The sequence below is a fragment of the Corylus avellana genome, chromosome ca1 (genome assembly GCF_901000735.1).
Source record: "Corylus avellana chromosome ca1, CavTom2PMs-1.0".
Taxonomy (NCBI): Eukaryota; Viridiplantae; Streptophyta; class Magnoliopsida; order Fagales; family Betulaceae; genus Corylus; species Corylus avellana.
This window is the reverse complement of record NC_081541.1, coordinates 7,423,078-7,450,339: the sequence shown is the minus strand read 5'-3', so window position 1 is coordinate 7,450,339 and position 27,262 is coordinate 7,423,078. Positions and strand designations below refer to the sequence as shown.

Genomic DNA, 27,262 nt, shown 5'->3' with positions numbered 1-27,262 from the left:
AATTAGATTAAGTATTTTGAGGTGAAAAATTGAATTGTACTTTAGTAGTCCAAATGGACTGCCTAAGAAAGATTCCAAGGGTTCCAAGTAGAATAAATTTTGGAGGTAAAATATTAGGGTAATTTCACATTCACCATCACAAGTAAAAGTAAAAGTAGTGGATGATCCAGTTGTATAGGATTCAACAGAATATGATGATTACCCTGCTCCTCGGTCCACCTGATTGCCACATCCTCCCCACGCACACGCACAACTGGAGCCAATCAGTAAACTAGCTGTCAAACCCATATGAGACCGTACCGGCAGGTTTTCAGTATCAAATTGGTCCCTTTTCTTTCTCTCTTCTCTAATCTCTACAGTATAACCACAAGCTCTCTCCTGTTAACCCCCCACCACTCCTCCCCATAAGAGGTAACAAAATAATCATTAAAAAAATAGAAAAAAATAATCCAAACAGGCCTAACGTAAAAGCTAGAACCATTAACAAAACAAGAATTACCACAAAAGCGATGAGAGAAGCATAAACGAACAGCTGGAGAAGACCAGGTGTGGAGTAACTATAAAGAGCATCAACTCCCACTACACCACCCCCCCCTCTTTTCCTCTCTCTCTGTCTCTCTCTCTCTCTCTCCGCCACCAGACCCACCTACCCACCCCACCTCACCCAATGGAGCCACCACCACCACCTCAGCTTCCACAGGCTCCGCCACTGTCCGCCACCAACAACAACACAACCACCGTATCCCCACACATGTCCTACCCGGACTCCGTAGACTCCTCCCCCCGCTCCCGCAACACCGACTCGTGGGACGAACCTCTTCCAAGTAACGCCAAGCTCCGCCTCATGTGCAGCTACGGCGGCCACATCGTCCCTCGCCCCCACGACAAGTCTCTTTGCTACGTCGGTGGCGACACACGCATGGTGGTCGTCGAACGCCACACCTCTCTCGCCGACCTCTCATCCCGTCTCGCCAAGACCCTCCTTAACAATCGCCCTTTCACGCTCAAGTACCAGCTCCCCAACGAGGACCTCGACTCGCTCATCTCCGTCACCACCGACGAGGACCTCGACAACATGATCGATGAGTACGACCGCACCTCCTCTTCCAATTCTGGCAAGTCCTCTCGCCTCCGCCTCTTCCTATTTCCTATCAAACCTGATTCCTCGCAGTCCATCGGCCCGATTCTCGACAGCTCCGCCAAGTCAGAGGACTGGTTCTTGAACGCTCTCAACGCCGCCGGTTTGCTCAACAGAGGGTTCTCGGACCCGGCCTCGGTCAATTGCTTGTTGGGTCTGGACGATGACGGCGTGGGTGTGAATAATCTGGAGTCAGGTGGTACGAGAGACGTGGAGGCTGCGCAGCCGGGATCGTTTGGGAATGGTAAGAACGTGAAGCAGGGTCAGGATGTTCACTCTGTGCCCGATTCGCCTATGCTTGAGACGACGTCGTCGTTCGGGTCCACTTCTTCGTCGCCTTCGCTGGCAAACTTGCCTCCGATTCGGGTCCACGTGGAGGATGGTGCTGGTGGTGGGGTTAGGGTGCAGGATCAAAAGGTGGGGATAGAAGAGCAGTTTGCTCAGATGAGTGTTGGGTCTGGACCGAAGCAAGATGAGGCTTTTGTTATGATTTCATCGCCGCCTCCGATGCCGGTGAATATAGCTATGCCGGTGAGCTCTGCGGTGGTCGCCGGTGAGTACCCAAATCGGGTGTTTTCGGATGATGAAAGATCGGACCACGGCGTGCCGGTTGGGTATCGGAGAGTACAACCGGCTGCTCAGCCTCAGCCACAATCACAACCTCAGACTCAGCCTCCACTGTCCCAACCGAAGTCAAGTGGTGGTTTTGATTTGCATTCCCCAGATTCAGTTTCAAGGTACTCTTTTGATCCATATTACTTCCAAATTTCTGTAATTTGATTGGACTTTTCTTTTCTTTTTTTTTCATTGTGGAGGAATGATCAAATTCTGAATTGGGTATTTGGTGTTTGTTTTAATTCCACAGTGATAGTAGTATTACCAATCCATTGTCTCGCACAAAACCTGTAAGTTATCAACCAGACCCAGTTTTTCAAATCCCCTCTGGAACCACAAGGGTTCCTAACAACCCTGTTGATCCAAAAGTTAATGTCTCTGACCCCAACACCCGGGTCCAGATGCAACCACAGGTTCAGGATTCTGGTTATGTATTGCAACCTCAATTTGATCAACACCAGCAACACCTACAACAAACTCAACAGCAACACCTACAACAAACACAACAGCAACACCTACAACAAACACAACAGCAACAGCAACAGCAGCAGCAGCAGCAACAGCAATTCATGCATGGTACACATTATATCCACCACCCTCCCACTGGTGCTCTGCCACTCTCGGCATACTACCCTGTATATCCTTCCCAACAACAGCACCATCATCCCCAGCATAATCCACTTGAGCAGCAGTACCCGGTGTACTATATGCCTGCAAGGCAGGCTCAAGGTTACAGCTTGTCGGTGCAGCAATCTAATATGAATGAAGCTGCCTCCGGTGGTCCTTCTAGCCGCTCCCAAACACCCCCCAATCCTGCAATGGTCCCTCCTCCAGCGGCTTACAACCCCATAAGGAATGCCCCTATTGCCAAGCACGAAATGTCTGCAGGTGTATACAGAACAGCAACCACAGGTGCTCCCCAACTAGTTCAAGTTCCTTCTACTCATCATCAGCAGCAATATGTTGGTTACTCCCAGATGCATCACCCATCACAGTCCATGGCCCCTACTTCAGCTGCTACTGCTCAGCAGTATGCTTATGAATATGCCGATCCTGCTCATGCCCAGATATACTATACTCAGCCTCTAGCACCAACAATGCCTTCTCAATACCAGACCATGACAGCAGCCTCTGCTGTAGTGTTGCCGGAAGCTTCTGCTCAGCTTCCCACTGACAACATCAAGCAGCAGATGAGAACTTGACAGCCATTATAAATCCTTTCAGGGAGAAGAAACAATTTTGAAGGAATGGGTTTGGTTTGTCTCTGGAGTTTCTGTTTTAGCGTCTGTCCTGTTATTGGTTTGTGATATGTAATTTGTGATAGATAATAAGGATTTTGACCCGTCTTCTATCTTTATTGTATGCCATATTGTTGTCACTGTCATAGGAAATGGAAGTGGTCTGAGACTATACTGTAAAAGCTCGAACTCATGTATGGTGTGCTTGTGCAGTTCATATATATCGTTAAGAGAATAAATGGTATATAGGCAACAAGTATATGTCTACTTCAGGTTTGTGATTCAGGGTTCTTGATGTGCACGCCCAACTTTTCTTCTAGGGAAAGATAAAGAAGAGAGATCAATCTTGTTGGTTGCGTGTATCATTGTATATGATCTTAATTAGTTTTAAGATTTGTTTGGCCACAATAGTTCCTTTTGCCATCTGTTCTACCTAAGCCCCCACAATCTGGTACAATTACTTCCTGCTCATCATTGACATTTATCTTATATAGATTCAGTAGACACCATTATTTAGACCTTGTGCTTATTCTTGCTGCTACCTCAAATGAAATCAGATTTCATTGCTAGTTAGTACGTAGGTATGACCATTTTCCAAACGTGCACGAATCTAACTTTAAGGTCGAAGGGTTTGACTTGTGTAAGTAAATGGTCGAGTTAGGATTAATCTAATATAATTTTATACTTATGCATTGACACAATATTTAGGGTTAGCAATTTTTGACACAACTGGCAAATTCTGCATAAACTCAATACAAAATTAGCGGGTTAAAGTTAATAGGTCTGACCAATTGAATTAAATAAATCAAGTTATGGTTAATGTATATAGTCCTCGTATTCATATATTTAGCTAATATTGCCCCTTTCTTGATTGCATCTGAATTCTCATGGACACAATAACAACCACTACCAGTTTTGTTATTTCCTTTTTTTCTCTGGTGGTTAGTCAAACTTCATCCTCCTTTTGCGAATCACGTTTGCCAAAAGAACAATTGCTGATTCTGATGCCTTGTCCATGGTTATCTATTTCACCCTTTATTTAAGCTATCAATTTTTATTATTCTATTTAAATATTCTTTTTTATTCTCTTTCCAACAATCACATTATTCAACGAAAGAGAATTGAAAAAAATAAAATAAAATGGAGAGAACAAAAGAGAGAAAAATTGCAATAAAATATGCAGAGAAAGTGTGGACCAATAAAATATAAGTGTTTTTTTGGTCTGTTGATTATTGAGCACGGCTAGTCATTTTTTTTTTCTTTTTTAAGAGCATTCTCAATGGAGAAGCTATATTTTTATGTAAAATGACTTCTCAAAACTCACTTTTATTTAGTTTAGCTAAGCCATTTTTAAATGTCTCTATATCCGATTAGCTATATTTCTATCTATTCTATTAAAAGCAATAAAAGTTTTTTAAAAAATAGAACATGTGAGGAAAAATAGAAAAAGTTTTTAGAAAAAGAGAACATGTAGAGAAAAAGTAAGAAAAGATTTTGGAAAAAGAGAAAATAGGTGAGAAATAATGAAAAATAAAATAGCTCACTTAAAAAGTGCTGCTACATTTAGCTCTTTTTTTTTAGCTCTTCCAATCAAATATCTATTTTATATTTTTTTTTGGCTAATTCAATGTAGGAGTTTTTTAAACATTTGAAAAGCCATTTTAGATAAAAGTAACATTTAGCTCTTCCATTGGAAATGCTCTAAAATGGTTAGTTGGATAGAGATATTTTTACTTTTTTGTGAATTTTTGTAACATGAATAGCCAAAATAACCTTTGGCTTATGAAAATGCTTGACTCTCACCTCAACTGTTATAATCCAACTGTCATCCTCTATCTAACTTAAAATCAAGATCAGAGGTTAGGTACTTAACATCAATGTTCACCATTTTATTTTCTCATTTCGAATTTTTCTTTGTAATTGTAGCCCAATTGCACGCCATGTGCCCCTCTTCAATGACAACTTTTTAGAGAAAAGATTTAAGCACTGGTCCACAAAATGTCGTACGTAATATCGAATCTGATTCATATATCCAGTCAAAAAGAAATTGATTTATATCGACGGAGACACATGTCCTTTCTTGAAAATTGAAATTTTAATATAATAAAAATTAAAATCCCTCGTAATAAAGTTGTCAATGCAAATACCATAACAAAATAGGACCCGAATGCTCTCTCACATGTAGTTTATACAAACTGACAGTAGTCATAGATTCTGTGATTTATTATGTAAAGAATGGATTAATTAGTTTAAATTATGCATAAGCGCAAGTACGAGGTTTGAGTTTAGTTTTGTGGAGGGGAAAGAGCAGGGGGTGTTTCGTTCGTGGATGTGATTCGGCAACCACGTGGTTGACAGGTTGAGCAACTTTAGCTGTCGCTGTGCACTAAAGCTGCCGCCTCCGCTCCAACTCCAAGCATCAAGCAAATCAGCCCCTTGTCTTATAGTTGGAGGGAGAGTCAGATGCTGACTCTGCTCCACGCCACTGCCTCGCCGAGTCCGACGGGGAACAGGGAACATGTCGTTATCTGTGACAAGCAGCCCACTCGACCAAACAATTAAGACTTACGTGTAGCTCTAGCCCATGTACAAAAGGACAAGGATCACGCCATAATTGAAAAGAAAGTGTCGTAGAAACTGTGGTAGAAATAGACCAAAGTGCCATTATTTTGTGGGTGCTTCAACAAAATTGAGTGATATAGATCAAGCAGCTTTGAATTATGAAAATTGAGAATTAGCCATTAGTCTGAGGGTTGGAAAATAATGTCTATAGATTCAAAAGCAGATATCCTACTAGTCAACATTTTACCTCAAACACTCTCACACAATGATCGGCTCCACAAGAAGCAAGCTGGATGTTCCTGCTATCTTCACTCTCGGGATTTTTCCACGCTAAACGGTTTACGGCAGAGACGTGACACGTAAATGGATCGAATCGTACAGCAACAGTGGCAGCTACGCCTGCTGCTGCAAAGCTACAATCATCTGTTCTTATGACAGACAGACTCCAAAGTTCAATGAGTCCACTTTCCATTCCAACTGCAAGGAGCCCGTTGTTTCTCTGGTGACCAAGACCAACCCAAGATAATGCTGTGACACTAGTATTGAATAGCGGCAAAGTAATAAGCTGCTTAACAGAAGATCCCTGATCAACAGCCCAGATCTTTACTGTCTTGTCCCGTGAACCTGTAGCAAATTCATGACCATTTGGGTTCCAAGCGCATGACCAGATAATTCTTTTGTGTGCCTCCTGCCTTGCTAAGAGCTGGTAGCTAACTTCATCGATGCCTAAACAGTCATGTCAAATAAACCATGTGATCAGGAACTGTTGTAAAATTCCATAACTATCAAATCAGAAAGGGCAAAGCTGACTGATTGCAAATCAACAGTTCCTTTTTTTTTACTTCCACTTCCAAAGAATGTTCCATTTGTCCCTCTTTTATTTAATGCCCCATGACGAGTCAAAAGAAAAGGAAAGAACATTAACTTAAAATATTTATGGTTGCTAGGAGAACCAGAGGAGTTGATGGTAAATGTAATATACAAACAACCAGAAGAAAATTACTAAGATGCATATGTCCAAAGAGGATGAGAGGTGGCAGCACGCATAGAATGCCAAAAAGTATTGGGAGTGATGGAGTATTGGTGGTGCTTCCTGAACTGGTTGTGACATAATCCGCCTTAATGAGGTGTATCAGAAGCAACAAACAAAAAATGATGATTGTACAGAAATTTTCATTCTCTTTCCACTTTTTCTGTAGATCTCTCTGTCTGTATTAACTACAGAATTTGAAATAAAGAAACCCATATGTATTATCTTACTCAGGATCTCGTCCACAAGTGGACACAGCATGCAATCCAAGCCTTCCAGGCATCATATCTTGTCTTGTTAAATTTTAAAATTAAAGATAAGATTCGTTGTTTACTTGTCAAAGCCTTACTAGTGAAAATGTAACCCTCCAAGTCCAATGTGCTAAATGTGAAGAGCTTACCAAAAAGAAAGCAGCAACCATATTATAAGAGAAATATCACATGAAATAGCAAGGGTTTAGGGGTACCTGTTCTTTTGAGCGTGAAAACAGAGAATTGACGATCCCTTGACACAGCCAATAGCATGCTGTCATCGTGGGAAAATTCCATCTGTGTCACAGTTAAGCTGTGAGACTGCAAATGACCAACTGCCTTCCATGAACCCACTTGCCATAGCCATATTTCTGCTGCAGCGGCTGACTGGGCCTGCAAGGAAATAATATGTATGAGCAATAATTACTAACATAAAATAAAACCCGAGTATAGCACTCATATTACCAAGTTCTATTTTGAAAATGCACTTCCAAAACTAAGATATGTAATAGCAACACAGTTACAATGACACTATACCTTGCATGACGAAGCGACAAGCGTTCCCTTGTGATCACAGCATAAAGAAAACAACTCATTCCCATGACCATAAAGTTTGTGTGATTCTGGCCAGAGTGTATGCCAAGCCAGTTGATCTTCAATTGGGGGTTCAGTCAACACAGTAGGAACCGCATCAGGAATGGTTTCAAGGGTGTCGAGACCATCATTCCCATTTCTGTCTGGGGTCTCATGTGTGGCTGCATATAAAATGGCCCATTAAATTTATTTTTAATCTAACAAATTATCAGCACCGATTCATTTTAAAAAAGAAAAAAATCCAAACTACAATTAACTGAAAGCTTAGATTTTCACATACAAAGGAAACACGACAGCTTTCACCACTAAAAATAACAAAGAATTATATTAAATGATAAGATCAATTTCTCTGTTACCTTTGGGTGTGGATCCAACACTTAAGGGTGAGATGGACAATGTATGTAAATGGTTCACTAGTGTGAACTCCAAAATAAGTATCAACATTTTCTACACTAAATATTTCAGTTGGAAAGATTTCATCTCTCTGGAGAGTATGATTTCATTGCCACGCATCAAGATTTGGTTAAATATTGAGCAGAAAGAACCATTAGACCAAACATGCCCTGAGGCTTATGCTTACAAACATGGATGTCTTAAGCAAGTTGGTGTGATAAATCAAAACACTTGCTGCAGGCTACCAAATGAAGGGGAAGGCTAAGAAGGCTTCAGAAAGTTAAAAATTATGCCGGTACGAAGTATAAAGTAAACCAAGATAAGGATAAGATGGGTCAATAATTATCTCTCTGCACACTCGAGTATCAAGGTTGCAGTTATTCTATAATTCAACTGAGCTCTTGTGAGATTTTTTTTCTTCTCTTTTTTCTTTTTTTTTTTTGTGGCAAGATTTGATCTAAGACCTACTACTCCAATCTCACTCCACCACTTACAATATACCACTTGAGCCAGTCCCTAAGAGGTGAGCTGTCTTTTTTTTTATTATTTTTTATTTTTTTATGTAAGTAATTAGCCCTAAGGAGAGGGAGAATGAGATATTCGAACTAGTGACTTTTACTTCATGAAGCGTGGTCCGCAGCCTAAGTGGTGAGTTGTGGTGAGATTTATCTATTTATATCTTTTAAATAGACTATCCAAACACAGGCTCTTAATTTCTGTGGCAACATCAAAGTCCAAATGCATATCTAAATTCCCTGTACACAAACCTCCTTCCTTAATGGAGAATCCCCTACTCCTCCCAGTGATACACAAAACGAACATGAAGATAAAATCATAGAAAGAACCAAAATCCGTAAAACTACAGAAATGGGGTAATTGAAGTCAAAATCCCAAGAATTATCTATAAGATTTTGATTGAGAGAGAGAGAGTCACCCTGAACATAGATAGGTTTCTGCGATAGGCCAAGAGCAGACATATTTGCACCCAAAATCTGAACATCCACTTGAAGGTCTTCAGGAAAACTAGAATTTTGTGAAGTGGCATAGTTCAATGTCTTTAAAAAAGACAAAGGAGCTTCAAATACTCTGGCAACTTTCTCATCAGCTCCACTAACAAAACGATGGTTCCCCTTTCCTTGGATAATGGTCACACAATTCATATCATGACCATGAACCTGAGGGCGAGCAATTTCATGCCAAGAGTCCCCATCTCTAAGAGAAGCTTCATTTTGCCATGAAGCAAATATTCGAGTTGTCTGCACATTTTTAAAATTGTGATATCAATAACATCTATAATAAGAGAATAATACAAATGAATGCATGAAAAATAATGTTGATCTATCGCTTCATTTTGCCTATTCAACTAAAATTTGTAAGAAAATAAGTGTTTCAGTAGACTTTGTTTTCCTCTTTCAACCTTATCACAGATCCCGTATCAATATGAAAACTTAAAAGAGAAAAAGTGACAATTCACTTGAAGAAGTATCATTTTAAGATGGTAAAAATCCTCCTTTAGTTTAAAACTAAAGCCTAAAACTTTCAGTATTACCCTGACTTGTCTTGTCATTAAGAAAAGATCTCCTATGCATAGAGCTTGTTTTAGTAGGCCTTCCACTGACTTAGAACTTTAATTCCATTCCCAAATGTCGAGATGAATTATGCTCTAAGGCAGGAAGGACCACACTCCTATAATTTACTCCTAAATCTTTTAAGCAGATTTTAAGAAGAAACTTTAGGGGGAAAAAAAACAATGGAACTACTCAAAAAAATTATGTCAGAGCATAATTATGAGTTCCTTCAAAATCTCTACCATCAAAATTCCCATAGGAAGTGGTTCCACATAATTTTTCCCAAAATTAAACGCACTCTAGAAGTTCAATCTAAAGTACTTATATGAGCACACACTGAAGTTGTCGGAATAAAAATTGTTTCATCAAGACAAGCTTCATTTAATTGATTTTCAGTTTATTTACTCAATCAAAAAAAATATAATACTAAATACAATGTACACCCTTGGTAAGTCATCAATATCACATACCAGGCCAGGCGCCAATATATTTCTAACCGAAAAAGAGTCATTACTCCGTGAGGGTGGTTACTTGGATATGGTCCTATCTTTCAACATTTTTTTTTTTTTTTTGCATAAATTGACCACTCTCAAGATTCAAACCCCCACACTTGGGCTTGGCAGCCTGGGGATTTTATCATTGCTAAATGCTACAAACTTAAATGGCACTGTTCAGATCACTGACACACAATGTCCACCTACCTTGTGTGATTTGCATTGTTAGTCATAGACCACTTGGAGACAATTTCAGTTCAAAATGCAATTTAATGCTGATTAAACACTTTCCTAAATGCCATACAGTCCACTTTGAAACCGTATGAGTTTATTTTACTTGCTAGTAGTCGGCATAAGATAAATTTCCAAACACTTGCCACTATCTAAAGAAATTTACAAGAGTCAGGTAAGAAATGTAGGAAACTGGTCATAAATTCTCTGATAAAGCCAAAATGCACCAAGTAACAGCAATAAGAATTAAAAACTGTAGTCAAAACATTTTTGAGAAATAATGAAAAGTTCATGAAAGTTTTTCTGTCCTATCTGCAATATATTACCTGGTCATGGCTGACAGACAGTATGTATTCACCAGATCTTGCCCACGCAATATCTGCCACTGCTGCAAAATGCCCAGAGGGAACCTTTTGTGGTTGCCAATTATCTAGATCCACACCAACATTTTTCCAGAGATGGAAGGATCCACCATATCCATGTGCTAAAATTGAATTCCCGTTTGGGCTCCAGTGGCCACCATAAAACCCTAAAGCACAATGGCTTAATTCTCCAACAGTAACCACATTCATCCAGATACCAGAAGTCTTTTCAGGTTGCCAGATCATCATGGTCTTGTCCATAGATGCAGATAAGATGCTTTGAGGTTGATAGAAGTCAATTCCTTCTACAGATGCACTTGAAGGGGGTTGCCACTCCACTGAATATACCCAATCTTCATGGCCAATTAGAAGAGATTCCAAAGATATTTGATAAGAGGATGAGCCAGCTACAAGCACAGGGCCTTCAATATAAGATGCTAGGCTTATTTCTTCTTTCTTATATGCACCCTGAATGCTGCAAGGAGAACTCTGTAGAGCCAGCTTCCATATGCGTATGCCTTTGTCCTGAGATGAACTAACTAGTAGAATACTATTTGCGTCACCATTGGTGCATATAGGCAATGAGAAGTCCAGACTTCGGATCCAATCTGTATGCCCTTTTAATTCACATGCACGAAGAAACTGGGGGCATACGTAACAAAAAACAAAAAAAATCCCATGACAAGTTACAGCCACAATGAATGCTACATAGGAACTTCAAGGTAAGATTGAAAAGTCAGAGTCTAGATACCTTTCCTGTCCTCTCCCCACAGTAAAGATGAATCTTATTATCCAATCCTCCCATGGCTAGTACTATATGCCCAGTATTTCCAGGTAATTCTGCTAAGGAAAGTGCTACCATAGGTTTTGAACCAACAAAGAGAGATTCCAGACAAACCAATTTACAGTCACCTAAATCAACAACGAAAAGTTTTTTATTAATATTTTGAAACAAAATTTTTCATGTTGCTTCAGAATAAGAGGAAAGCAAACAAGCGGCTTAGAATAAACAGTGTACACAGACCAGATAAATGCCAATATAAATTATTTTCAAACAACAAGACATGTTGGAAATCCATTTTGAACATAACCACATTTAAATAATAAGAGATGTAAAACATTATAAAGAATCCAATGTAAGATAAAGATCATCAACTAAGAGAAAAATGCAACATGTCAATCAAATTAAGAAAAGATAGGCAAAATAAGCTCTGTCTCCCTTTGAAAAAAGTGGGTACTATTATTTAATTAGCTAACCACATCCTAAATTAAGCCTGACACTATTGCTTTAAATTTTGATCAATTAGGATAAAAAAAATGAGCTCAAACATTTCCTATCAAATCAGATTTTCAAAAATAAGTTTATTTCAGCATTATTCTGGCTATAATAATGGATTAAGTTTACCAATTTCCTATCAGCTTAAGCCTTTAGAATAAGTAGTGGTTTAATATGGTATCAAAGCAAAAAGTCCTGATAAGCGAAAAACTGAGCCACCCAATATGATCTTCCTCCTTGAACAGGGAGAAACTCCATCTTCACATACCAAGGATTTACCGCCAGTCTATCACTTCCTTCATAATCCCAGATGGTTCTGGAAAGAACCTCGCAATCCAAGTACTGGGTATGCAATCTCCCGGTAGGCGTCCATGATGCTGACAGCGTCTCCAAGATCTCCTGCATATCCTCCATGCATTGCAGCTTTGCGGTAGAACAGTTGACCTCCACCTCCATTTGGCTTAGACCCTCATGCATCTCATACACATCAGATTCCAGCTTTTCAATTTGTTCCCTATTGGTGTCATGGCTTTGATACCACTGATGAATCCCATACTAAATGAGCTACTTAAGGAATTGGAATACTACTAAGAAAAGAAATCTCCACTTCGGGTGGGAGAGAAACCATGTACAAATTGAGTTAACATGACTTGCCTGCTGAACCCCAAACACATGCCTTCTAATATAACACTACCACGCACTCCCACTAACAGTTATCACTTACACGTTGCCACCCCTTACACATGCACTTACGTATCTTCACTAACACATTGCATGACACCTAAGCATGAACCTACTTCATCTTTAACTTCTCCACAAGCTCCTATGTTTGCCCCTGCGATCAAAACAGAGCCCTCCATATCCACCGCAAGTCTAATTCTTCCTCAAGGTCTATCACATGACATCTAAGAACATAATGAAAAATCTTGATATGGTACTAGTGAACTGTCAATTAATTTCTTTGCAACATACATGGATTGAGTCTAGAGAAATGTCACAACTTAGATGGATCACTTCAAATCACAAGAAACAACTCACAAAGTCATAAGCACGAACCATTCATTTGGGTTCCATGGGTCTGCAAATCAGCAAGTATTCCATCAATGGCCAATCTATTCATAAGCCAATGGTTTGCACTTTTAGAGAATGTATTATGAAGCTAATAGCATAACATTTCCAAAGCATTGATGCCCTCATGGCTATTCACCTTACTTTACACAGAAAGAAGATACAGTTTGGCAGGGAAATGCAGACTATCTAAGAAGCAAAAGATTATCTAAAGAGTCCAGAATCATCCTATTCAAATCCATTATAAAGTATAGAACTAAATAAGAATCAACTCTAGTACCAAAAATGAAATCTGACTACTGAAGAAACAAGATTAAGTTTTTGGAAGAAAGAGATTACCATCATATAAATAAAGCATATAAAGAAAAATGGCATTCATATTTTTCTATAGCAAACGTAAGTGACATGCATACTATGTACAAGGATAACATCAATATGTATGGCAGTAAAACAGGTTTAATTTATTCCAGGAATTTATGACTAACCTCCAGGAGTAGATGGAAACAACAGTTCCCATACATAGACTGCACCATCTGAAGAAGTAGATGCAAAGATTGCCTCATTTTGAGAAACCATAATTCCAGTAATGCATGTGACACCCTTCTTGTGTGATTGTGGTATTTGTAGCACATGCCTCCACTGCTACAATACAATTTAATTAATTAATTGATGTTTAATTTTTTTTTTTTTAAAGGAAATATAAATATGTTTAACATAGGAAATGAATCATACAGAATATATTAAGAAATCATGGTACATGTGGAGTATTACATTCCAAAAGTGATATTTGGCAATATGATAAATGAGCTAGTACATGAATAGCAATCCTGCCAAGAAACCAAATACAAAAAGAATTCACCAATTACTCACATGCACAAGTAATTACCTTTCTGTCAATGAGAGATAGTTCCCACAAAATAATGGCACCATCAGCATCTCCTGAGAGTAGATAGTGCCTCTCCAACTGTTCAGCTGTAGGAAAACAACAAAGCTCATTAATATATTGTATAATTTAAAAACATAATGCTCCTACATATCAGTCTGTCTGAAAACAACAAAATCTTTTGTTGAAGCTACACCCTCTTTTTGGTAGCTTTGAATAGTTCCTTTGGGTTTCTGATGAACTATGTAAACACAAGTCGAAGAGACTACACAAACCCAACCCCAAATACTTGGAGAACTAAGATTCCGGGAAACACCAGAAGATCACTAGTTTCTTACAAAATTGTCCAGACTTGGTTTTGTTTTAACATTACGAGTTTATCATGTTTTAGCTGTTGTCTTGTTTTTGGTTTTCATCAACTATGCATAATATTAAATGGGAGTAGCGTTTCATGGAATAAAGAAAGAGAGAAATTATCAGTAGAAGAGTGGAAAATTGTGATTACCTCCTACTGCAAATGGAGGACTCTCGACTTGCAATAATTGACGCCTAACTAGTATCAAACTAAGTACCACATCACGGGTTCCAGTCATAGAGGATGCGGCCTATAAGCTAGGATTAAAATATCTTCGTATTATGTATGGACATAGTGTTAAGCCATTAAATATTGATGGGTGAGTAAAGCCGCCAAAAAAGAAATGGCTATCATTGGTCAATGCTGATAGAGTGGACTGCTATAGAGGTCAAATTCAAAAACGTGGTGGAACGCTACGATCCTAAGAATTAAGGGTTTAACCAAACCAATATCCAACCGCCCTAGGGCTTTTGGATCAATGGTTAGGATGTTGACAACTGGTATTAGAGTAAGTACCACATCACAGATTCGAATCACATAGGAAGCGCCTTTATGCTAGTGTGAGCTATTTGTTACCTTTTCAATTTTTGTTGGGAAATTGTTAAGAGCTTAACCATTGATGCAAAAGCCCTATGATTGTTAGATACACATTTGATTAAACCCTTAACGCTTAGGATTGTAACATTCTATCACGCTTTTGACAAGTTTATTGATCATGCTTTTGACAATTTTATTGATCACACTTGAGAAAATGATTTTGTTGTCCGCGGGGGGGGGTGTGTTGTGAAATCTACTTTCTATTATTTTTCTATCATTTCTCAACCATTCGAAAGACCACAAGTGTTAACTGGTCTAGTTCAGAATAAGAACATACCTTTAAATGCAAACTTATTACTTGGAAGCCACTGTGTGCAGTTTACAGCGGCCCTGTGACCCGGTAAAGTTGTCAAAATTTGGGCATTCTGCCAAAACGAAAATTAACAAAAGAAGAAGAAGAAAGAAAGAAAGAGCTCAGTTTGACTATATATATATATACAGCTTGTCAAAAGTGAAATAAATGAAAGGAAGGCGAGGGCGAACCTTGGGGCAGAATATAGCAACGGCGTTTTGGGCGCCAAAGGCCACCAAATCACAGGCGCCCCATGACACGTTGTTCACTACTCTGTTGCACCCTGCTCCTATAAACACTCTCCTCGCCTCAGCCCCACCATTCATAGACATGGTGAATCAGAGGGAAAGCGATAGAGAGAGGTTATCAGAGGGAAGCCACAACTGTTAAAAGCTTCAGGCAACAGGGGGGGTTCAGTTCAGGGTAGTAAGGAGAGAGGACGACAGTGTGCTTGGGCCTGGGCCTCAAGAAACAGTAAAGGCTTCTCATAGCCCAATCAAAAGGAGTGAAAGAGAGAGAGAGAGAGAGAGAGAGAGAGAGATTTTCCCTCTAGCAATGAGTTTATTAGTAGGAATTGTGAATATTTAATTTGATGCTAATATACCATTTACAAAACTTTTTAAAACGAAGGGTTTATTTGATATTAAGGCAAACTACATGTACTAACTCTTAATATTAGTAAGTTGTAAATTCTTTTAAATCAATTGTTAGGTAAGAAAACAATCTAAAATGCTGAATTGGATGTTGGCTAATAAAATAATGTGCCATTTCTCATAATCTTCGAAGTATTCACTAATACAAAGCTTGTGGATGCATCTCATCCCTATCTTTTTATTCTCGTGTCTATACAACACTATTTTCTTTTTCTTTTTTCTTATTGGATATATTATTTATATAATGATAAATAACAATATTATATCTTAAACTCTTGATCCATGATAAATAGAGAATTTGATCCAGGCCTTTGGTACAACACTGAAAGACTAGATTTTGCAACAATTTCTTTTTGCACCTTCATAAGCAACTCTCTCTACTTCCTCTTGAATTGGCCTGGATATATAGTTGCATTAAATAAAATATAGGAAAAAGAGAGAAGTCTACTGTCTGCCAACATTTCGATTGATAGTAATGCATTTCCTGAAAACCGATTGTACCTGACTGATGTCACACTCCCATTACAGCTATGAAAATTATTGATGTTCTACGATGACAAAATTACTTGCATCAATAAAATAAAAACAAAATACTAGAACTTCTAGAAAAAACCTAAAACTAACAAACAAACAAAAAAATTAGACCATTCAGTATTTCAAAATTACGGTGGCAATTTTTTATTTTTTATTTTTTTAAAAAAAAAAATCCATTTTATAAAAAGAAAAGAAACTGAAAAATTTTTTGGTTTTTTTTTTAAATAAAAATTGAAAATTTTCGTTTTTTAATTTTTGTTTATAATTTTTTTAAATAAAAATTTACGTTTAAAAAAATAAATTTTTTTGTTTAATAAAATAAAAATTTTCGTTTTTTTAACTAAATAAAAAAATATTTTTTTAAATAAAAATTTCCGTTTAAAAAAATTAAAAAATTTCTTTTAATATTATTTTTAAATTACAATTTTTCGTTTTTTAAAAAAATCAATTTTTTTTTTGAATTTATAAGGGTAGTTTTGTCTTATTGAGAAATCTATAGTGACATTTTGTCCTATTACTAGTCTTGGAGGGGACATTGACAATGTTTTGGTATTTTGGAGGGGACATTGTCACAATTAAAAGTTTGAGAAGACATTATCAATTTGGTGGTAGTTTAAGGGGAGTATGTGGACTTTACACTGGACAAATTTTTAATCCTATATTTGTCTATAAAGAGTGGAAAAAAGGTTGGACCAAGATAATAGGATAGAGTTTTCTTCTAAACTGGGTTGGAGGAACTTTCTCCAACCTAATCTATAAAAATGAAATGTGTCCATTTTTTTAATAATATATGAGATGCACATGAGTTTTTAATATTGTTTATTCCAACTTTATCTTGCTATTAAAAAAAACATATGCATCTTACATATTCAAATGATATATGTCATTTTTATAGACCGAGTTGGAGGAGGTTTTTCCAACCCAGTTTAGAGAAAAACTCTGTCCAATATTCTAGGCATGATGAGGGGTAGCCTAAGGCCAAAAAAATTCAAAAATAATTTTCTAGCTTTCTGAGATGAAAAATTAATCAAAATTTCATGTTCAAGTTTTGTTAATATATCATTCTCGATAAATAATATGACTAGTCTATTTTATTTTTTTAGTAAGATAAACACAATTGTAACTTTATAAGTAGGATTTAATTAGTCATGTACTAAAATCAACGACATGTAACAACGACCAACTAAGATCAATGGCGTTTGATAGCTAGTAAGTATAACATATAAAATATTGAAGAAATAAAAAAAATATATATATAGAACCAAGAAAAAAAAAATAGAAGTATTGTTACCGTGCACAATAATTGATGGACAATATAGAATCGAAAAGAGAGAGAGATTAAGAGAGAGAGTCGAAACACAGATTTAACGTGGTTCGGCAATTTACTTACGTCCACAGAGAGGCGGCTATATTTTTTACTCTTAATGATTTAAGGTTACATCATACATATATATAGAAAAACCCTAAACCCTACTTGTATAGACTTATTAAGAAAATCCCCAAAATACCCGCTCTGTGAACGCCACTATCGCGATATTCACTTTGCTCTCGTCTACTTGGCCTTCCACTGGTATTAATATGAGCCACCAGTTCCAACAAGAAGTGATGAAATAAAACAAGATAAAAAAATAAATATAAAAATAAGTGGAGCGTGCTTTAATTTGAAGTTTTTTAAAATTTCAAACAAGCTACATAACCATTTTTTTCTTGCTCTAAACTCTCGTAACATGTCTAATGCCTCCTCTCATTACATCTTTCTTGAAGCATTTTACCTTTTTTCTAACTTCTTTTTTTAAACAAATTTAATATAGAGATAAATGCAAAATCAATCATTGTGATTTTAATAAAAAATGATGAAACATGTCACTCTAAATAGAATATTAAAAAGTTTAAATTGATAAAAAAAAAAGTGAATTTAATTAATATTATAACAGTACATTCATATGTAGTCGTGTCAATGAAGAGATCGAGAGGGGCCTAAAAGCTTGATACGAAATTGGTACTCACAATTAAGACATCTAAGGCCGTCGCTGCCGTACGCTACGATGTACATCAAAGCAAATATCATGACACTTTGCAAAACAAGAAGCTTTTGCCTCTTTCGTTTTTGGAAAATTGCAAATTTTATCTCACATAGAAAGTAGGGGTGTCAAAAATAACCGGGAAACCGGAAAACCGGGGACCGGTTCCAGTCCCGGTTTTTGGCACTCGGTAAAAACCGGGAAAACCGAAACCGGGTCTTATTTTATTATATATATATATATATATATATATATTGTCTTTGTAATATGTTTGTGAATTATTTTTATTGTGAGTGTATTTCTTTTGATTGGTAGATTATTTAAATACTTGTTTTATTTTTTATTTTTTTGGGTTTTGAATTGTTGTAGTAAGGGGTATTTATTTCTTGTGCATGTTGGTTTGTTTACATATTTGTTTTTACTTTTTATTGTTTTAATGTTTTCTTTATGTATCTAATTTAAAATGATTTTTAGGGTATTTAAAAAAAATTGATTTTTTATTTCTAAGGCTCATATAGGCAAAAACATTGATTTTTTAGGATTTTTAGGTTTATTTTTTAATTATTTGGAACAATCACAATAAAGCCTCTTTAATTTAGACAAAAAGATTAATAGTTTTTTTTTTTAAATGAGCTAACTTATGACAAAAAAAATGGGCTTATTTTAGGCCTAATACCTAAAATAAGCCCCAAATACTAATTTTTTTTCAAAAACCGGTTACCGGACCGGGTAAAACCGGAACTGGCCGGGAACTGGGACTCCGATTAACCGGGGTCCCGGTTCCGGTTCCAGTTTTGGCCAAAAATCGGAAAACCGGACCGGGTTGACACCCCTAATAGAAATGCACATTTTATCCAATTTTATTCGGAGTTTGGATGGGATTTTCTTTGCAATTCTATATCGTAAGTTGTATGGTAATGGGAATTTTCTAGGGAGTTTCATGTCCTCCTCCACGTGTGGAGGAGGATTGAAAAGCCCACCAGAAAGTGGAAGGGAAGGAGGAGGAGAGAGAGGAGATGGGAATACAAGGTCACTCACTTGCACTACACACAGCACATACATTATGAAAGCCATTGTTGCTCCCAAAAACCTCCCCATGCCTACTCTTCCTTCTATGTTCCTCTCCTTGTCTTTAAAGTTTTTTGTTATTTTCAAGTTGAATGCAAAACCTTAATTTATAAGGTCCAAACTCTTTATGATATATTAATTTGATTTATTTTTAGAAATATTTAATTAATGAAAATCTTTCGATTATGCTAAGAGCTATTGTGAATGGTCTAAAAAGAATAATAATTAATCTGAAGTTTAGTTTGAAGAAGGATTATTTCAAAGCTATAATTGGGGATGGTGACATTAAAAATAATATAAAAAAAAAAAAAAATAGACTGGTTAAACAAATAACTGTCTCTTTGTTACAGTCAAAAGTTTATATGGAATGCCCCTTCAAAATTGTAAGAGATTATGAACATTATGTTGGATTTTGGAAAGAGAGGAGAGGAGAGGAGAGGTTAAAAAGGGAGAGGGAGAGAAGAGAAGAAAGAAAAGAGAAGAAACTGAGCCATGTTTGGTATCTGTTTGAAAAGTCTTTTCCTTTTTTTTTTTTTTTTTTTTAAAATATTTAAAAATATTTTTTTAAAGAAAATAAATACCAAATGAAATACTACTTAGGAAAAGAACAAGTCATTACTTCTTAACATTTAATTAGTTAGCTTGTTTTAGCTTAGATTTTGTTACAATTCAACTATATTGTCTAATAAAGTGTCAAAAGGGTTAGAAAAAATACAATATCAATCTCGAAGGTTTGACCTTTTAACAAATCATTTTCTAGGTTCAAAACATATTAAATTGATCCTTAAAGTTTAATCCGTTATCAAATCGCTCATTCATCCTAGTTCCCTTAACTTTTAGGGTATGATGTCACGTAATATCCAATAATTTTGTGATACGTGTATACATTGTACAATTATCTATAATGAGAGGGTTACCCCCATGTAATTTAGAAGAGGTTGGTCGCAGCATTCCTATCTATTATGAGAGGCCATCCATAATAATGGGGATGGGTGCAGCCACCCACTACCACAAATGATGAAGGTGGTCATGACGGCCCTTGCCACCATAGATGGGTTGGCCATGTGGCCACCCATTTTCACAACAAATGGGGGTAACCGCCGGCCTCACCTTCTCCTATAAGAGAGGGGTAGTAGCATGGGCCACCCCCTCCCACAAAAAATGGAGGTAGCCGCCTGCACCCCCTCCCCAACTAAGAGGTGATTACACTACTACTCCTCTCATAACATATAGGTGGCTGTACAACCACCTTCTCTCGCAAAAGAGCAAAGGTTGTGTGGCCACCCCTTCCCACAAGAGATGAGGGTGGCCACGCAACCATCATTTCCACAATAAACGAATGGTACGTTGCACAGCCAACCCACTCCTATAATAGAGGGGTGGCCACACGACCAGTAGCTTCAATAACAAGGGATGGCGATGTGGCCACCCTTTCCTCACCCTTTTTTGTTACATGGATGAGATATAAACTTTTGTTGATGAGGCATTTATAATGACATGGCATTGATGCGACAATTGATCATGGTAAGCGATGGTGCAAGATATAGGCTCCGTTTGATAATAGGTTTTGCCTTCAACACTATTTATCTTACTTTTTAACTTTTTATATATTTTATTACTTTTTACATTACATCAATCACTTTTTATTACTATTCAAATAAAAAAAATCACTACTAAAAAATTTTTTTTTTTTTTTTTTTTTTTCATTTTTCCATATCAAACATTCTTACTTTTCATTTATATATATATATATATATATATATATATATATATATATATATACTTTTTTTTTTAATAGCCAATCAATTTTTGCTATAGTATCAAACCAAAACCTAGCAAAACCTTTTATCAAACACACCCATATATATACACACACATGTTTTTAAATTATTGGATTTGACGAGACATTCCTTCAAAAAAAATTGATGGAATGGAACGACCACCCCCTTCCACATTAGAGCAATGACCATGTGGTCATCCCTCCCCCATTTTTTTTACACGAAATTTAGTGATTTGTTAATGGGGTATTTTTAATGACATGGTATTTTATGACATGTCATTAATGTGGCAATCCACGGTGGTATGCGTCTAACTGGGTGAGACTAATTGTACAATGTATACATTTGTCGCATAATTATAGGATATGGTGTGAGTCGTGACATTCCATCCAAAAAGTTAACAAATGTGGGAGGGAGGGAGGGAGGGAGGGAGTTGATAATAGATTGAGCTTTAAGGATTGATTTGATAAGTTTTTAACCCCATGGAATAATTTTAATTTTAATTTTTAAACGACTATAGATGTTATGCATACCCTTCTTATCCAACCAGTATGTATAATGGTGGAAGTGGTCATGACACTCAAAATTAGTAGACTAGTAACTTCGTATTACAAGGAGTCATTAAAATTGAGAATGAGATTAATATTGTTATTCATTTGTTTGGTTCAAATAGTGAAACATACCTCAAAATTAGTAGATTTTATCTTTTAATAATTTTTATATAATTAACAATTTTAGTTGAATTTGTTATTTTTATTTACTTAATTTAAGAAATTATAATTCCTCCATCCCACAATATGGTTAAGCTTTATATATGTATACTTCTACATGAGCCAAGAAAGGTAGATTCATTTTTAAGGGTAATATGAGAATTGAATTCATAAATGTTGTTATTTTCCAAACCATTTATTTTAGAACAATAAATAAAAAAGTACGACGTTGTCATGAGATGGGAGGGCGGTAATTAAATATAATATCACATCCGAAATATTAATTCATATATTACATAATATTTAGTAATAACAACAAGAATTTATTCAAATACTTTACGTACAAGATACAATTGAAAACTACTATCTAGCAAATTTGGCTCTTGCACATGTTTTGATAAGCCTCCAATTGAATCTGAAACTATAACATGTTACAAATGTTAATACAACTCAACAAATAAAATAAAATGCACAACCAATAATATGAAAAAAAATAAAATAAAAATAAAAAATGCCCCCAATTATGTTTAGTGCATAAAAGATACTTGAAAAGACATAAAAGCTTAATACGCTTGTAATTCCACATGGCTATTGAACAACCAAAGCTATCAACTAGTCATCAAACCATCTTAAGGTGATGTATTCAACCTGAGTTTGATTATTCCACCCATACCCTTCAATGTTCTCCCTATTTTTCTTAATGTTTCTTTTCTTTATTTGATGTTTCTTTATCTAGTAGCATATATATATATATATATATATATTTTTTTTTTTATTTATTATTTTTTTTTTTTTTAGGGTTAATAACTTTTTTGGAGAGCCCTTGGGACAAATACAAATAAAACAGGGTGGGCTCCACAACAACAAAACCCAAACGAAAATGGCAATACAGAGATGGTAATAAAAACAGACAATAGACAATTGAATCAAAAAGGATCTGGGCATCTCTGAGGGCCACACGAAGCGGTATACAAAAGCAAAAAGACTTCGTTAGAAGCTCCATGCGGTAAAAGGAACCACCACCGTTAAGTGGTTGTTGTAGGAGGAGCATTGCCAATAACTAAGCAAGATCAGTCAACGAGAAAAACATATGAGTTACAAAAGTCTTAACTTTCAAACTAGTCCACAAAAAGGCTAGGAGATGGTAACCCAAAAAAAAAAAAAAAAAGGGGCAGCAAAACACAAAAAGAGCTACGGAAAAACACAAAAAATGCAGCATATCTTTAAGAGAAAAAGGATTATTTATTTTTTATTTTTAAATCATTCAGTTCCTTGGGTTTGTTTTTGTTATCAACTCAATCACTCTTTCCCCTTTTCCCCCTCTCCCGCATTGAATAAATTTTTTTTTTTTTTTTTTTTTAAAAAAAAAACTCAATCACTCTGTCTAGTTACATATTGGTTGTGTCAATTTTCTTGCGAAACCTACATAAAATTATAATTACACAATTTTTCAAAAAAAAAAGAGAGAGAGGTGACCATTTAACAAGAAGAAAGCAAACAATTGATGGAATGATCATTTTAACAAGAAGAAAAAACTGAAGGAACTAACTAAGTAAATAAAAATATATACACATAAAGAGTGATTTAAAAAACTTCCAAAATTCAAGGACTAATGTTTTAACTTAAGCAAAAAGATCTCTACAAAATTACAAATTAGAGAGATAAAGAGTACTAGAGACAATATTTACGAAATCTCTAACGAACCTTAAGTTGGGTATCATTCTCATGCAAATAAACCAAATCTGAGCCCGATATATGCCTTCCTAAACAAGCTGAGTAACAAAGCATAGTGGTAGCCCTTGAATCTTTTAGCTTTTGGCATTCAATAAAGCATTCTGAAAGAGGTGAGCCTTTTTCGCCTTCTTTGACAGTTTGAAAGAGACAAATTGTAACACCTAAATCAAAACAGTCACGATAAAACTTGAATTGATGTGGCAAGTTGTGTCTACAATGTGTTAGCCAATCTGCAAAGCATGCATACAATTTGTCTTCAACTTCATCAAGTTTAGAGGAATGAACGTAGTGGATGGGCAGTGGAAAATGAGAAAACGAGGTAGGGGTAAGATCGTTGGTCTGCACTTTGAGCATAAGGATAAATAATTCCATCATCACTATTAATGTAAGTATTCTAATACGTTTCCAAGCCATGAATTTTCTTGTACTTTCAAAACTTCATCACTTTTGATGAATAAACCAAAACAGTAGTTCATATCTAAACCTTGTATATTATTCTATAAAGTGATTTATTGTTAAAATATTTTGATTTAAATAAGCGTACGTAGTTTAATAGTTGTGACTTTTGGAGTTTAATAGTAGTTTAATATTATTATTTTTTTATTTTTTTAATTCTTTTTTTGTTTTTGGTAGATGAGAGAGAGAAGGAAAATGAATATATAAGATTAAAAAACTAGAAAATGAATTCAAACATAACACTATTCATTTACGAGGAGACACCACAGAGAGAGAGAGAGATATTTAAATAAGTGTTGTTTAGCAGTTTTGACTTTTGGAGGTATGAACTTTCTTAGTTAGGTGACTTCTGGTGTAGATGCCGAGCAAAATACTCATATGGTCAGGTTTGCGTAACACTCTTCCTGCTATAAGATACTATGATAGTTATTGTTTAATATAGTAAAACTAGCTAATTACAAGATAGTTAGTATGTAGGTAGTACGAGTAACATTCAAAGTTAATTATTTTACTTAATTAATTTTAATTAGGAGCGTTGCATTTAGTGCGTTCTCAAATCTACAATATGGTACAATTTAGATTTTCATTTGACATTTTCTCTATTAATATATTTACCATACTTAGTTGATTACTTCGTTTATATTCACTCCACCCACCATGTTTCTCCTATAATTTTTTTTATATATATATTTTTTGAATTGTGAAGACATTCAAGACAATAAGAGCAACATGTAAATGAATAGTATCAATTTTATGGTCAAAATTTAGAGTTTGGGCATCTAACTATGTATATAAAGTCAATGTTAACATATTTTTTTTTAAAAATTTTTAAATAATGTAAAATTTTCTACACCGTTAGATGCGTCAATATTATATCATGACCATAAAATATATACTAACCATTTCATTTGAAATTGAGAGTATCTAACTTTATCCGCAATTTCTCAATAGTGGACGTAGGCCTATAGCCTGGCGTATCACGGACGATGCCATTTGTACATTTTATACTTGGATCAATGAAATGTTTATCATTGCTAAGAATAGAAAAGAAAAGTAACTATATATTTGCTAGTGATTTTTTTTTTTTTTGATCCATTGCGCGAGTACAAAATTTTAGAACCTAATTGATTGTGAGTGAGTAATTTTACCATTGGGCATTGGTTTCTTGGATTTTAATAATTGCGTTGCATGATCATTCTTTTTATCCTTCATGAAATTGAGGAATTGGCCCATTAATCAGTAGGACGTAAGTGATTTTGGTGTTTTGGGTATTTCCTGAGTTTTTTTTATTTTTTTTATTTTTAAATAATAATAATAATGAGAACGCTTTAAAATGTAACAAAGTTCAAATTTTTTATTAATTTGACCCCGAACTCGGTATATATTTTTTTTCTAAGAAATGACACGAATTGTATTAGTTTTTCTAGGCTACGAAATTAGATACAATTAAACAATGTACAAAGTGAGACGAAAAAACACTAAACACTTTACACCTGTGTCAATTCATCTCTTTCTTCCGGGTAGTACTAAAACGCTAAACAATTAACAACCCTTACAAATGAAAACACATGTGCCAATTCTCGACAGCCTCTTTAAGCTTACTAGTATATATATATATATATATATATATATATATGCGATTAACAGTTATTAACTGCCTCCACCTACCCAAAGGTTATGCAAATAGCGGTCAAGAACCGCTCGCTTGTACACTTCTAGGTATGCTCTAAGTATTCACTAATGAGAAATACAATATTATGCATCTTGAACTCTTGATATTACAAGTTATTTTTGCACATGTGATAGCAACACTCCTTGTCCCTCTGTGCCTGCACCACAGATTCGTGACAAAATAAACGAAATTAAAAGGGAAAATTACAGTTTATCCCTTTAAAGTTGATAGCGTTTTTCAATTCGAACACCAAAGTTTCAATTTTTGCAATCTACCCCCCAAAGTTTCAAATTTTTGCAATTTGACCAATTTTATTAAAAACTTCCCATATTGCCCTTAATTTTTATTTTTATTTTTATAAAAAATTTTAAAAAAAAATCAGGGTGGCCGTACCCACTCCTTTGGTCATCTGGTCATTTTTGCAACCCCAAATTTGTTTTTGTTTTCATAAATAATAATAATAATAATAATAATAATAAAATCAGGGGCAATATGGGAATTTTGGGATGATATTGGTTGAATTGAAAAAAATTGAAACTTTGTGGGGGTGGATTGCAAAAATTGAAACTTTGATATTGAAATTGAAAAATGCTGTCAACTTTTGAGGAATAAAGTGTAATTTTCCCAAATTAAAATGTTTCATTTCAACTGTGTCACACGTTAAGCAAAAATTTATATATTGGCATTAGTGGATAAACTATTTCATAAATTTTTTACTATATCCAGATTTCCTTGCTAATCTAAATAAACAATTATGATTATTATTCCAATAGCCTTGTGTTATTGATTTTCAAGTTTTATCCAATATCATTAAAAGCACGTTTTAAGGGAGCATTTGAATTTTCCTTTGAAATAATTTAGGAGAGCAGTGAAAGAAAAAGAAAAGAAAAAAAATACTATACGCTACGTTTCTATCCCAACTTATGTGACATGCAGCGCCCATTAGTCATTAGATTTTTTTTTAACAAGGGCCGAAGGGCATTGTCACATCATCCCAGTGAGATGAGAGTAGGATATGGTGTATTATATATCTAAAGTTGTGTCTTTTGATACTACTCATAAGTTTATACAAGAGTCATTTTTAATCTATTCATGTTGTTTAGCATTCGTTGTACCTGTCATTTGTATTTGTATTGGTTAACAATGCCACTTGCCTCATCTCAGTTATTGTCATGGCACTTTCTCGCACTTATTTTTATATGTTTAGGTCTTGTTTGGTGATTATTAAAATTACTATCGAGTATAAAGAAATAGGTATAAGTAATAGCAACATTACTCAATTTTATATATAATATGCGAATTCGAAGGATCTAACTGTCATACTACTTCACATTTTAAACTTTCTGAAACTACAAGTCCGGATTATTTTGAATTTATTTTGAGTTTAATTTTTTTTTTCTTGAACTGTTATTATTGTATTAGGGTATTTGTTAAAGTTTCCAACCCCTTCTTTTTGTAATTTATTTATTTTAAATATTATTTTTATCTTGCTCAGAAAAAAACAAAAGACGGGATCCTTTCCTTGGCAAAGGAAGAAAGGAATAAATATTCTTCTTCATTTTTTTAGAAAAATTATTACGGGAAATAATTTTCAAAATATAAAAAAAAGAAAAACCTAATCACCGACAAATCACTGATTAGGAACAAAACTCAGAATGAAAAAAACAAAGAAACTGATAATGAGTAGGG

At 35.3% G+C, this 27,262-nt stretch overlaps 2 protein-coding genes across 3 annotated transcripts; one reads left to right on the top strand and one right to left on the bottom strand.

Moving 5' to 3' along the window:
• The first annotated feature begins 539 nt into the window (after positions 1 to 539).
• Positions 540 to 3,263, top strand: LOC132189819 (protein PAL OF QUIRKY). The gene is made up of 2 exons (XM_059604623.1): positions 540 to 1,875; positions 2,004 to 3,263. The coding sequence occupies exons 1-2, from the start codon at positions 668 to 670 to the stop codon at positions 2,953 to 2,955; spliced, it is 2,160 nt and encodes a 719-aa protein (XP_059460606.1). The 5' UTR covers positions 540 to 667; the 3' UTR covers positions 2,956 to 3,263.
• Positions 3,264 to 5,709: 2,446 nt separating this feature from the next.
• On the bottom strand, positions 5,710 to 15,360 carry LOC132187360 (elongator complex protein 2). Of its 2 annotated transcripts, none has more exons than XM_059601654.1 (10): positions 15,139 to 15,360; positions 14,933 to 15,020; positions 13,707 to 13,792; positions 13,306 to 13,462; positions 11,228 to 11,388; positions 10,441 to 11,118; positions 8,756 to 9,077; positions 7,372 to 7,589; positions 7,050 to 7,227; positions 5,710 to 6,279 (listed from the first exon to the last, which is right to left on the bottom strand). In XM_059601654.1, exons 1-10 carry the CDS (start codon positions 15,277 to 15,279, stop codon positions 5,789 to 5,791), a joined length of 2,520 nt encoding a protein of 839 aa, XP_059457637.1. In that variant the 5' UTR covers positions 15,280 to 15,360; the 3' UTR covers positions 5,710 to 5,788. The 2 variants fall into 2 exon arrangements, with proteins under 2 accessions (XP_059457637.1, XP_059457645.1); XM_059601662.1 differs by having other exon boundaries at positions 13,306 to 13,459.
• Between the last annotated feature and the right edge of the window lie 11,902 nt (positions 15,361 to 27,262).